The sequence below is a fragment of the Physeter macrocephalus genome, chromosome 11, assembly GCF_002837175.3.
Source record: "Physeter macrocephalus isolate SW-GA chromosome 11, ASM283717v5, whole genome shotgun sequence".
NCBI lineage: Eukaryota > Metazoa > Chordata > Mammalia > Artiodactyla > Physeteridae > Physeter > Physeter macrocephalus.
The window spans coordinates 12192288-12206452 of record NC_041224.1 but is presented as its reverse complement, the minus strand read 5'-3'; the positions used below and the strand labels follow the sequence as shown (position 1 = coordinate 12206452).

The following is a 14165-nucleotide window of genomic DNA, read 5'->3' as shown; positions in this document are numbered from 1 at the left end:
TGTCTGAACCAGTAATTCTAAAAGATTTTTTAATCCTGTAGAAGAAAAATATCCAAAATGTTCTCCCCAAAATTCTAGAATGGCTAGCTGTTATGCTTCTTTGAAAGGATGGGGCGGTTGGGACCAGGAGGGTTTTTTGGAGTGCCAGGCAGGGGAGATGCAGCACTTTAAGGGCCCTCTTGATAACAGGAATTAGGCGATCCATGCTGAGTAGCTCTGGTCTCCACAGTAAAACAAGATACCCCTGAGAGCAGCTGTATGTAACGATAATGTTCCACACAATAATTAACATTACATCTTCTGAATTTCAGGTAATTTTAACATTTCCTTTCCACCAAATTTAATTATTTTTATAATAAATAAAGGGCCTGCAGGCCCTTCTTAAGAAGTGATCTATATTTTGAACTGATACTTATTTTACACATGAATTTTTTTTAATGTGATAAAGCTAAACTTGGCTTGGCCAAAGTGTGTGTCTGAATTATGACCATTTATTACTTGAACTATGAAGACTGAAATGGAATATATTCATTGTTTGGGGTTTTTTTGTTGTTGTTTTCTCCTACGTAGTGAAACCTCAGTCGGGAAAAACTATATTTTCATCTCTTTCTGATCCTGGGACTTCTAATCATGGTGTCCAACATGAAGCCGAATGCAGCAGATAAGTCTAAATCTTGGTCTTCTTAATTAAGTTCTGCCAGAGCTCCCTGCCCGAGGCTTTCATGACCTACAGTAAGCTTGGGTAAAACGGAACTGACTTCACGAAAGCAGCACTTCGCATCTTAATCCTTAACCTCCTTTTTGGGAGAAGCTACACTTTGTTATATTGCTATCACAGGATTTTGCTCTTTCATAATATAGGGTAAATTGTTTACATGTTTGGAGCCTCAGAGTATATTCTATCTGCTCACCAAAATTTGCCGAAGGTGTCAAGGAAAAAAATACATTTTTAGTGCCTTTTTTTTCTTTATGAAAAAAATAGTCACATGGTGTCAGTGGTTAAAAAAAAAAAAAAAAAGCGTCACAGGTTTACAGGCCAAACTTGCTTTGAATTATAATTCTCACAGGTTCAAAGATGTAATTGTACCATTCTTTTTAAAAGGTCAGTGTTTTACTGTCTAGTTATTTGACCTTGTCTACTCTCTGTTAAAGAAATGTAAAGCTGGAGGACAAAGGGAGAATGACTATTCTGGGTAAACCCGTTTTGTCTTGTCCTTATTAATAGAAACGTAATGAGCCTTTGAAATTTTTAAATACCTGCATTACCCTTAAGTTGTTAAAAGGCTGAACTTAAGCAGTAAAATGATAGAAACTATTTAAACGAAGCTGTTAGGAGCTTTAACTATTTTAAGTCAATATTTAGCTTCTTTAGTTTCCGAAGTTGTCAGAGTTTGTTCTCTCAATATAAAGCAAATATTCAAGGGTAATATTTAGATCAAGTTTAAACTGTAAATTAATCCGCTGTTCAAGTTGTATTGGTACCATCGTTTTCGGTATCTCCAGAAGAGGATTGTGATACACGATTGGTAATCTCAGGGTTTTTCCCCCACATATGCACAAAATCTAGACTGCACTTATTTTTCTTATAGTTCAACAGTTTCTCTTTAGCAAAATAAATTTAGTTTGGCATTTGATTTTCTATTTATCATGGCTTAGCTTTATTTCTGAATATTTTACTGTCATTTCCAGTAAGGCTACAAAAAGGGCAGGAAAATATTGATGTATTCCTGACTACCTGTTATTGAGATTAACCAAAGGTTTATATACCATTCCTCTAAATGTTACTTTTAAGAAAGTCTTATTATTGTCATGATTCATGCATTTGAGTATCAAAGTAGAATTTTACGCTTAGCATAAGGTAGACGGATACTTTTTAAAATTTTTGAGCATTATTATTAGTCACCAGGTACTTAAACATACTGTGCTAAGTACTGCCTGGAAGTACAAAGGAATTTTAGAATTAGAGCTAATAATGTTTGAGCAAGTCTTAAGCCCTTTATCCGTACTCCTGTGCTTCTCATGCGTCTGTGAGGTCGGCGCCGTCTTCCTTATGGCAGCACATACTGAAGAAACAGGCTTAGACCGGCTAGGGGACATGAACATCCCCAGGATCATAAGCTAGACTTGACTACTTTTAAAATATTTGACCAACTTCAGGCAGACTGTTTTAAAAAATCCATTTCTGCTGTTTGTTGGTTTAAACAAACTTCCAAGTCCTGGATTCCTCTCTAAGGCAAATGTAGCTAGCCACTGGGTTTCCTTTGTGACGTATCTCGGTATTTTGAAACTTTTTTTTCACTTTTTCATACGTCACAGTTCTTGAAGTAAAAATCAAGTAGCCACTGTAATTAACCCTGCCCACTTCTATGCTCTTTCTGAGAGGCATTAGTGCATAGTGGTGAAGAGCATGGACTTGGGGGCCTGAAGTGCCTTGTTTGAGTCCTGGCTTCACCCCTTACTAACTACATGGACTAAACCTACCCGTGCCTTCACCTCCTCATGTGTGAATGGGGACAGTAAGTGTACCTACCTCAAAGGGCGGTCGTGAGGAGGAAAGGGCCTGTAAAAGAATTAAGCATTGTCACAGAGTGAGTACCGTATATAAGTTATTAGCTGTAATTACTCTGTACTATAAACCTGTACTTTAAAATATTTGGTGGTCACTACAGGTTTTTTGATCGAAGTCTGTTCTAGTGCTCTTAGCCCTTAAATTTCGTTCAGCCAGCATTTATTTACGCCAGACTTGCCTATGAAACAACAATGAAAATGTGGCAGTATGGAATATTAAATTCATGGTGAGATTATAAAATGCTAAGAATATATTCAGAAGAATGTTTACAGGCATGTTTTAAACACCCACCTTGGATCATAAGCTATACTATTAAAATGAAGTCTTAAATGTCAGTGAATAGATAGATACAAATGTATGTAGTAGTAACATTTGATTATGTGATGTGTAATTATGAAGTGTGACTAGTTTTTAGAGCCTAAAGTGAAAAATGAAGTTTCTGGGTTCCTGTAATAGGCCTGTTGTAGTTACGAGTGTTGAACGTTTTGCAGTCCCCACTGGTTCTCTCCAGTGACTCTGTGTTCACCTTGGATTTAGGTAATGGTACTCATAGGGGAGCGGGGCAGAATGGAATAATATATAACCCTGCCCCGATCATACTGAGTCTGGAGAGTGTATTTCGTCAAAAGCTGAGGCTAGCATCTGAGCTAGAAAAAAAGGGGTCCGTGTTCCCTTTAAACGTCACATTCTTGCTTACACCCCTCTGCCCTCAGCTACCTTACTATGCTCAGACCAGTCTGTGTTGGTGTACATACTAATAAAACTCGCTGTTGAGTCGTTTAGGGCAGAGACGCTCGCTGTAAATTGTGATCCAACATACTCCTCAAAGAACAGTCAGGAAGGAGCCGCACCCTTACCCTCAGCCCCGACCCTTCGCAGTCGTGTCGGTTCCCTCCCCTCCTCCCTCTCTCGTGCCCGTTTCTTAGTGGGGATTTGAAGGGCAGTCGTCACTGTCCGGTTTTTCTCCCGTGTAAATGGACAAGGGCCGATTTATCCTTCTGCCAACATCTGAGAATGGAAGATTCCCTTCTGGACAAGTGAGAGGGCTGGCTTCCTGGGTCCACTTGACATCGGTTCCCCTGAACACCCAGTTTATCTTCCTTTCCCGCTGACCCCAAGTCTTGTAACCTGAATTAGTTTTGTGGCTCCAGTATTGATTTTTGGTTTAATTACAATGCAGCGTGGTGATACTGCATTTCACTGTTAGTTTAATTGATCCGCAAATGGTTTTTTAGAGACTCTTGTTCGAGGTGAAATCTCTGCTTTTGCCTTCTTAATCTATGAAATATCAGCAAACCAAAGGGTTTATGAATATTTGCTAATAACTTTATTAAATCCACATACATAACTATGCAAAAACATAACCTATCGATGGACTTTAAGGAAGCTGAATGCCTTTTAAGTATTTTCTTTTAGGTTTTGATTTGACCACTGTATCCACACCAACGCTCTTAAGTGATGGAACACCTGAGATAGGTAAGGGGCTGACTTTCTTCTGTCGCCATCAGTTTATAGTAATAGATCCAAGCCTATTCTTTAACTCTGAAGTGTTTTTACAACCCAGGATATGGTCTGTCTTGGTGAACGTTGTCCTGTGTTAACTTGAAAAGTGTGTATTCTGCTGTTGGATGAAGTGAAGTGTTCTTAGTGTCGGTTAAATCCAGCTGGTTGACGGTGCTGTTCAGTTCTTCTGTGTCCTTGCTGATATTCTGTAGACTGATTCTGTTACAGCTGTAATTGTGCATTAGTCTGTCTTTCTCCTTTCAGTTGTTTTTGCTTTGTATATTCCAAAGCTGTACGGTACGGTACTTTTAGGGTTCTGTCTCAGTGAACTGGATGTTTTATCGTTAGTAACATAGCCACTCCCTCTTTCTTTCAAGTAAGGTTTACATGGTAAAGGTTTCCATCCTTTCACTGGTAAACCTACCCAAGTCTTTTGAAGTCAGCTTCCTATAGACAGTATATCTAGTTGGTTTATGGTTTTTCCTCTGTTTTGATGTAATTATTGATATGTTTGGATTTAGTTCTCCCATATCTTGTTTTCCCTCTATTTTTTGGTCCTCTGTTTCCCCTTTACTGCCACCTTTTAGGTTATAGGAACATTTTTAAGTATTCCATTTTAATTTATCTATTAGGATTTTGACTATTATCTCTTGGTATAGGTTTTTTGGTGGTTGCTCTAGAATGAAGTGAGCTTTTTCTTTTTTCAACTACTATCCTCTCCCCTGTTGCCAACTTCTCATAGAAATATCGTAAATGCTCTCGTGTAGGTAGCTCGGCTTCTGGAGTGGCGGGAATTTCAAAATCAGAGGAGCTTTGTGAATCTGCGCCGCTGCTAAGATTTAGTGGCCTTTCCTCCTGAGGCGTGTGCGTCCCACTGCTGAGAGTGGTTGTTTCTCCAACACTAGAACCTATACTTACATCTTGATCTCTGCTTTTCAAATCAGAGTACGTGTCCTTTGGGCAAAGTACGTTTTGTTCCACCTGAGGGGCAAGAGTGGTGTTGTCTTTGATTCCTGGCCTGTAGACGCGTCTGCTCGCGGAGGTCATACCCCCGTTTCTCTCTTGGGAAGATAACAGAACGGTGTCAGACTGGCTGTCCCAGCCTTGACTTCCTTGTTCTGATATGTGTGTTGACTGAGAAGACGTCTGGGAAGAGATGTGAGTTGATTCCCCATCAGAGGAGTCACTGAAAAGCTTCGGAGACTGAGAGCCCCCTGCCTCTGTGGAGGACGGGAGGTTTTCCAAACAGTCATCAGTGAGGTCGGCGCTTCTTTTAAAGAACACTTCCCACTGTGGTACTTCCCCATCCGCCCTCTTCTGGAGCTGTGGGACAGGACCCGTGTCTCCTTGAGCTGAAGCTGGGATTTCTGATTCTTCACTTTCACTGTTGGATTCCTCACAATCTATAAAGTCTGCCCAAAGAAAAGTTGGCATACTCTCCGCTCTGAAGCATCCTGTGCTTGCTCTCTGTTTTTCGGGCTGGTTTTGTGCCACCGCAGTTGTGGGAAATGCCTCAGGGCGAAGAGTTTGCTGGTTTGGAATCTTGTGCCTTAAAGGTACTGGCAGAGGATCATCGAAGAGATCACTGTCATCGTCCTCCTCTGTGGGGTAAACAGAACAGGTGTGTAGGTAACACAGAATGCAAAAGGAACCAATTTGTGCTTCTAATTAAAAATCCAATTTGTAGCTCTTAGCTACATTTTTTAATTCATGGAATTGCAATCAATGGGAGTTCACTCTTCTTCCAAGAGAAGTTAAAAGGCCCCGTGTTCTTGGGCTATTCTGAACAATTTATCTACCAGCCTTCAACTTGTCATAAAGCCAGGCTGTGCACCGGGACTAAAGATCTGTGCTCCCCAAATAAGGCCACAGAGCCTTAATCAGTGGTTCTCCTCTGGAGAGCTCTTTAAATAAAACAGCTTTCTACATTTCATTTCACACCTACTGAGTCCCTGAAAGTAGGACCGAATAATTTATTTTTTAAGTTAAGTTCTACAGCTGATTCTGTACATCAGCTAGGTTTTCGAACCACCCAGACTAGGAGAGACATTTGCAAACTCTCTGTGCTCTGCAGATAGTAGATGCTCAAGGAGTTGGCTGATTGAGTGAGTTAACAGAGACAATTTTTTCTTAACATTTTCCTTCTATGAACATTTTCTGATACCTACTTTATGCATGTTATAGGCTGAATGTCTGTGTTCTCCCAAAATTCATAATTTGAATTTCTGACTACAGTGTGATGGTATGTGAAGGTGGGGCCTTTAGACGATAATTAGCTCATGAGGTGGGGGGGGACTCATGTGATGGGATTAGTGTCCCCGTGAGAAGAGGAAGCAGATTTCTCACTTTCTCCGTGCCCATGCCCAGAGGAAAGGCCATGTGAGTGCACAGTGAGGAGGTGGCTGAGAGCCAGGAAGGGGGCCCCCGCCGGGAACCACATCTGCCAGCACCTTGGGCTCGGGCATCCCAGCAGCCGCCAGAACCGTGAGAAGTAGCCCCCCCCAGTCTCTGGTCATTGTTATGCAGCCCTGTGCCGAGAGCACAGGCCACGAGAGACACTGGGGGACACAGATCGAGTCAGCTTTAACCAAGACACTGAGTAAGCCACGTCTAGCGTCATTTGACTGTCTTAAGCATGCTGCACTAGCCTGGAGTGAGCCCCGTCCACTTACTTACTTACAGTCTGAAAATGAGGAAACCTTACGTGGAGGATGAAATTTACCTACATTAAAATGACATGGCACGGAACTGGGGGGAAGACAGATACTTTCCTGCACTCTAATGGCACCTAACCTCGAAGAAGGAACTAAAATGCTCATGAGGCTACTTACTGTACAGGGCAGCTTATGTTCTAGCGCGGAACCTCGTGATAAGAAGCAGGTGATTATAAGTTAACTCTTTTCCCACTGATAAAGGACGTAGCTTAAAACTGCATTTTTAAAGGGAGGAGGAAGGGGAATAGAAACCGTCATCCAGCTCCCATTTTACCAGTGAGGAGGTAGGCCCGGAAAAGATGTGTGACAATGCACAGGTCAAGAGACCAGAGTCCAGTGTTCTATATTTACAACTATAGTTGTTGAGACAAACAGCTATTTATCTTCTTTTCTAAAGGACGTAAGGTGACTAAGATGTCTAGCTACTATTCTTGGAGTCACCCTAGTCTCCAAATTATGGCTTCATTTTGAGCCACGGATTAATACATTTGTTATAGCTCCTCCACTAATGTGCCAGTTACCTTTCTGTGGAACTTTTTTGTATCACCTCTAAGTTGGACCGTTTCATGTTCTTCTGGATCAGTGACTATACCAGTATCGTGGTATGTTTCAACTGTAAAAATAATCTGTCAAAACATTTTCACATTAACTCACCTGTATGTATCTGAAAAAAAAGTAAAGTTTCTATACTATTAGAAGTTTATTCTGACATTATGTATTCTTTCTGTTATGACAATATAAAAATTGGAACTTTCTCTCTATGAAAATGGGACGGCATATAAAAGAAAACATCACAATAAAGTGTTGAAACCCTTAACATTTACACAAACTGATAACACACCTAAACCTAATAAAAAAAGACAAATGTCATAATTCATAGGTACTTTCCACCATCGTGTACTGTTGATGTCTGTATAAACTGGTATAATCATACTGGAAAACAATTTGGCAATATGTATGTATCAAGCACCATAATTTCTACAATTTAACCCAATAATAGAGCTGTGAAACAGACTTACATATAATGTTGCTCATCACAATATTTATAAAAGTGAAAAGTTCAAAATAACCTAACATGTACAATGACAGATTAAATATACCATTATATAGTCATGGCATTCAAAAAATTACCAGACGTGTAGAAAGGTGGGAAAATACCCTATATAATAAGGAAAAAAGTCAAAACTACCCAGAAATGATAAACTATGAGAGTAAGTCTTCATTACCTTGGAATAAGCAAAAGTTTCTTAGATATGACACCAAAAGCAAAAGCACAAGCTATAAAAGAAATCAGATAAACTGGACTTCATCAAAATTTAAAATTTTACACTTCCAAAGACATCATGAAGAAAGTAAAAAAGACAGCTTTCACAGACCAGAGCACCCTGAAAAGCGGTCTTGCAGGGAAACCCACACCTGTGACTCCAGGGTCATTCTTCTTACCTGAGTCTAGGTGGATTGTCCTTGCTCTCTTCAGTTTTCCAAGTGGTTTATACTTTGGCACAGCACTTCGGGAAGATCGACATAAAGGCTTTAAGCTGAAATGAATACGAATATTTTATTTTTCCTGTTGGGAAGTTGCTGGAAGGTAAGCATCACTTCTTTTAGAGATTATAAAAACCTAACTATGGGGGAAACCATACCACTACTTTTCAAAACTGAAAAGCAATGTTTAATAATTAAAAATTACTTCGGGGACTTCCCTGGTGGTGCAGTGGTTAAGAAGCCACCTGCCAACACAGGGGACACGGGTTCGAGCCCTGGTCCGGGAAGATCCCACATGCCGCGGAGCAACTAAGCCCGTGCGCCACAACTACTGAGCCTGCGCTCTACAGCCCGCGAGCCACAACTACAGCCCGCACGCCTAGAGCCCGAGCTCTGCAACAAAAGAAGCCACCGCAATGAGAAGCCCACACACAGCGACAGAGCAGCTCCCTCTCGCCGCAAGTAGAGAAAGCCCACGCGCGCGCAGCAACGAACACCCAACGCAGACAAAAATAAATAAAATTATTTTTAAAAAAAATTCAGTACACTAAAGTGGTAAATACAAGCACTTAAAACAACCTGGTAGATATTCATCTAATTGTAGGATTGGGGGGAAAGCAAACCTTTTTTTTTTTTTTTTTTTTTACGAACACAAATAAAATACCTGAGCAGAACGGTAAAAAAAAAAAAATTAAATAAATAAATAAAACCTAGAAAATAGTAAGACTTTTTTTGTTTGTTTTTGCGGTACGCGGGCCTCTCGCTGCCGTGGCCTCTCCCGTTGCGGAGCACAGGCTCCGGACGCGCAGGCTCAGCGGCCACGGCTCACGGGCCCAGCCGCTCCGCGGCACGTGGGATCTTCCCGGACCGGGGCACGAACCCGCGTCCCCCGCATCGGCAGGCGGACTCTCAACCGCTGCGCCACCAGGGAAGCCCGGAAAGCAAAACTTTTATCTTTGTTCTTACGCTGTGGAAAAGCAGGTCCTATTCTAATATAATCTATTAAGTAATAGAGGAACACCTTCTGGCATTCAGGGAATTCAGTATCGCAACGGCTTCCTTAGGCCAGATTCCCAGAAGCGTTTAGGATTGTATGTGACACGCTCACGTGAAGAAAGCCCATATGCTCCCAACCAGTCCCATGTTTACAGCCACGCCCATTTGACATCCTTGCCCCTGGTTTCCGGCCCAAAACTAGTCTCTGGATCCATCCCGTCCAAAAACACAAGTCCCACAAGGAGTAACTACTCACATTTCTTGAACTTTACCCATAGTTGCGCCTAACGGAATGACATTTGGGTATACATTCACAGGACAGATGTAGCTCAAGAAATCTTTAATCTGGAAGAAGGAAAATAAAATGCATCAGTTATCTCTACAGTGAAGAGCCCGGCGTTAGAGCAGCAGATGAAGGGATGCGGGGAAAGAGAAGCAAAAGTCTCTCAAGACGTCCCAATGCCGGCTGCACGTGGGGAGCACCCGGGGACCTCCTAGGAGAAGAGAGACCCAGCCCCAAAGGTGCCCTAACTGCGCTGTGATGGGGCCCGGAGGTCAGGAGGTTTGGACGTTCTTCAGGTGATTCTGCTCTCCAGTTAGGAGCGAGGGTCACTGATGGATGCAGAGGCTCCACTTCTTCATGTGACATTAGTTGCCTTACCCAGGGTCACTCGCCCGTAGTTAACCAATCCCCTTCAAGGAAGCGAGAATTCAGCTGAGTATTTAATACGCACAGGGAAACAAGGTCTTCGAATTGCGTTTCTTTCCTCCGACATATGACCGTTAGCAACGCCAGGGGGAACTACATCTTTGAGATTTGCTTGATTCGTTCTCAGGGTTTGTTCTCATCTAAACAGGGGCATGCGGAAGTGTCATGGATACCCTGATCTTCTGCAAAGCTCAGAATGCTAAACGGGGGGAATTCTGTCACTATTCCTCAAAACACCTCCAACAACCCAGAAGAGCTTCCGCTTTGCCTCTTACTAGATCTTGGTGAGCTTGTGATCTCGGCTAAGTTACCTAACGCCTCTGGGTCTTACATTCTTCACCTAAAAGCATAAGTGAGGTAATGTGGGTAAAGTGCTTAGCCCTGGTACCTGGCACATAGTTAAACATTCCATAAAATTATCTGTTACAAAGTTGCTAATGACAACACAAAGACTTTTATTCCCTTCTGCAAATGGGGAGACGGAGACACAAAGTAATTATTAGTACCCAACTTTTTCAAATAAAGCACCAAGTCAAAAGAGGTAGGGAACCCAGGAATTATTAATAACTCCGTATTAAAATAAAATGGGAACCTTAAGACACAGGGGAAAGACAGGAAGATCCATTCTTCGGATACTTCTCATAAACAATTTCCTTTGTACTTTCAGAGCAGGCATGCAAAGAGAAGTCATTATTTACCCTGCCCACAACCTATATGATTTGCATAATCAGTCCAGAGTCGAGGCTGGTAGAAATCTGAGGCTTCTGAAGGGGATAAGAATGAAGAGAATCAGGTCAGACCCACACCAGAAATGGTTCCTATCTACTCGGAGATGAAGTGGCCACAAGGAGACAATAGATACCCAGGAGAGGGCACCCTCTCCCACCGGTCCGCACCGATGCCCTTTCTTCAGATGCCTGCCTGAGAACTACCCACTAACACAGTCCGTTCTCGTTCTGGGCAGTAGTTCTGCGCCATGAAGCCGCTGCAAACAGTAGACCACTGTTCCTGGGGGAAGCAAATACAGTGTTTCCGTGAACCTCCAGTCACGGCGCTTTGTCAACCGATCAAGTACACAACCTTGTTCTATGTGTGCTTCTGTTGAAAGAAATCGCACGTAGAATACACTGTTGATCCATGAACACTGAGCTCATAGCCGGTGGCGCTGCAGCTCACGCCTGAACAGAACTTATCCGACACAGGCACCGCCTCAGCAGGGCACATCTCCGCCTTGCTGAGCTTAGGGACACTTGAGAGCGCTTCAGCGCTACACCTGGAGGCTGATTCAAACAGCAAAATCACCCCCAAAGCACACAAGTATGGAAAACGCAGCAGTAAAGAGACAGCAAAGAGGACACTCGTTTACAGCCCGGGAGCTGAAACAAGAGGCAGGAGGCCACCATGTGCGACCTGAGTCGGGAACGTGCACGTCGGGCAACTCAGATCTTTTGCGGCCCTGCTGTGCACGTCTGCAAATGACCACAGAGCACCACTCGCACTGATGTGGGGATTCAAACAAATAGTGAGCAGGCAGATCTGTAAATGAGGAATCCGCAAATAATGAGGATCAACCGTACTTGGGGGGAAAAAAAAAAAGGAAATGATCTTTAAATCTATCCACATTTGTTTTCCTTTTCTTTTTGGTCTCGCCACGCGGCGTGCGGGATCCTCCTTCCCTGACCAGGGGTGGAGCCCGTGCCCCCTGCAGTGGAAGCGCCGAGTTCTAACCACTGGACCGCTGGGGAGTGGCCCCTACTATTTACATTTTAAAATATAGTTCAGCACGTTCTGTACACAGGATATAGGCGTCTTAATTAAAGCAGTTTTCCGGAAGGCCTCTCTCTTCTCACCGGACACAGTGAGAGAAGATGAGTAACCAGAGCTCAGGGTAACCCCGCCACGAGCAGGATAACTGCTGTCATCCGAGAAGAGAGGGAAGAGAGGAAGCAGGTCAGCCGCTCCACCCCTCTACCCAAGCGGCAGGGAGATGCCTCCCCACTGGGAGCTAACTTTATAGAATCCCAGGAAGGCTATGCTTCCCAACTTGGCTGCTAACTATACTGAAGAAGAGAAATAAGAGCAGTTATGATTGAAAAGTTTTCCCCAGTTAGAAGCCCTCCCTGTGGCTGAGACAGAAAAGGATGCCGAGGGGTGAGAGGAAGGTTGAGCAACAGTGATGCTGGGCCAGATGCTTAACCCCGGACAAATCACCAGGAAGGGGCTTTGACAGCAACCTAAAACTCAGGATAAACTGACAAAGAAGACATTAACTAAATTATACCGTCCAGATGAAGTACTTCCAGGCTACTCTCAAATAATCCATTTGTACCTGCAAGCCAAGCCCAGTTATTGAGCAGAGGTGCCATTGTGATACTTTGATAATAAATAATCATTTACAGTTTTCTGGCTGGCTTGAGAAGAATGCTGCTACCTGACCCCAATGTTCATAGCAGCACAATTTACAACAGCGCAGACATGGAAGCTACCTAAGTGTCCATCGACAGACGAATGGATAAAGAAGGTGTGGTCCATGTATACAATGGAATATTACTCAGCCATGAAAAAGAATGAAATAATGCCATTTGCAGCAACATGGGTGGACCTAGAGATTGTTGTACTGAGTGATGTAGGTCAGAGAAAGACAAATATCATACGATATCACTTATATGTGAAATCTAAAAAGTGATACAAATGAACTTATTTACAGACATAGAAAACAAACTTATGGTTACCAAAGGGGAAAGGGGGTGGGGGAGGGATAAGTTAGGAGTTTGGGATTGACATATACACACTACTATGTATAAAATAGATAAACAACAGGACCTACTGTATGGCACAGGGAACTATATTCAATATTTTGTAATAACCTATAAGGGAAAAGAATCTGAAAAAGAATGCAGATAAATATATATTTATATATATATAAATAACTGAGTCACTTTACTGTACACTAGAAACTAACAACATTGTAAACCAACCATACTTCAATAAAAAATTTTTTTAAAAAATAATGCTGCCACCCGGAGCTCTGCAAGAACCCACCTGTTCAAGTCACCACCACGCCCATGCTTCACTGCTGCAGAGCTGGGTCCATGTACCCCCAATACGAAAATAATCGCTATCAGGGAAATGCGTTAAGTGCAGAAAGGGCAAAACTAAAAGTATGTATGACTTCAAGTGTCATAAAAAGCCAGCTTTTATACTGCTTTTTCTCCAATACATGAAATTACTGAATCCCTGCACTTGTAAGATGCTAGCATTTACTTTGGAAATGCATGAGGACTCTGCAAATAAATTACGTATGTCAGGTTCCCATTCTAGTATGTCAATTTCCTATATAAAAAGTACCATAACAGGGACTTTCCTGGCGGTCCAGTGGTTAGGACTCAGCGCTTCCACTGCAGGGGGCACGGGTTCGATCCCTGGTCGGAGAGCTAAGATCCCGCGTTTCGTGTGGCACAGCCAAAAAAAAAAGTACCATAACAAAACCATTTTAAGCCCTCTTCAACTGAGTAATTCTACTATACTAGATCCTAAGGACAGGGTCTACACCTCAGTCACCTTTGTTCTTCCTCATTGCTGAATATTCATGACTTTTTTTTTTTTTTTTTTGCGGTACGCGGGCCTCTCACCGTTGTGGCCTCTCCCGCTGCGGAGCACAGGCTCCGGACGCGCAGGCTCAGCGGCCGTGGCTCACGGGCCCAGCCGCTCCGCGGCACGTGGGATCTTCCCGGACCGGGGCACGAACCCGCGTCCCCTGCATCGGCAGGCGGACCCCCAACCACTGCGCCACCAGGGAAGCCCTCAGGACTATTTTTTAAACGGCTTTTCAGTACAATCAAATTTTGGAAGAGGCCAAGAATCTGGACAGTACCTTAAGGCTACCGATAATGAGATTTTATCTTCAGTACTCCTTCAAATAAGATTTACGAGTCTTTTTTTTTTTCAGTCTTCTTTTTTTCTTACTGAAGTATAGTTGATGTACAATATTATATTTAAGTTACAGGTATACATGCAGTGATTTACAACTTTGAAAGGTGATACTCCACATATAGTTACTATAGAATACTGGCTATATTCCCTGGGTTGTATAATGTTGGAGTATCTTCTTTTATCTTCTTAACTATTACTTCCTTGGGGAAGCTTTTTATGTTTTGCTTGTTTGCTTTTTAATTTTATTATTAAACTA

The 14165-nt window shown here is 42.6% G+C and overlaps 1 protein-coding gene across 7 annotated transcripts in view; it reads right to left on the bottom strand.

Annotated features, from left to right (window-relative positions):
* Positions 1-39: 39 nt before the first annotated feature.
* DCLRE1C (DNA cross-link repair 1C) overlaps positions 40-14165 on the bottom strand; it is a 49778-nt gene continuing 35652 nt past the window's right edge. For all 7 annotated transcript variants that reach the window (XM_007125309.4, XM_024116355.3, XM_028496498.2 and 4 more), the window contains 3 exons: positions 9524-9612; positions 8230-8324; positions 40-5673 (listed from right to left, as the gene is read on the bottom strand). In XM_007125309.4, the coding sequence (XP_007125371.2) occupies positions 4694-5673; positions 8230-8324; positions 9524-9612 (1164 nt within the window). In that variant the 3' untranslated portion in view covers positions 40-4693. The remainder of the gene's footprint in view (positions 5674-8229; positions 8325-9523; positions 9613-14165) is intronic.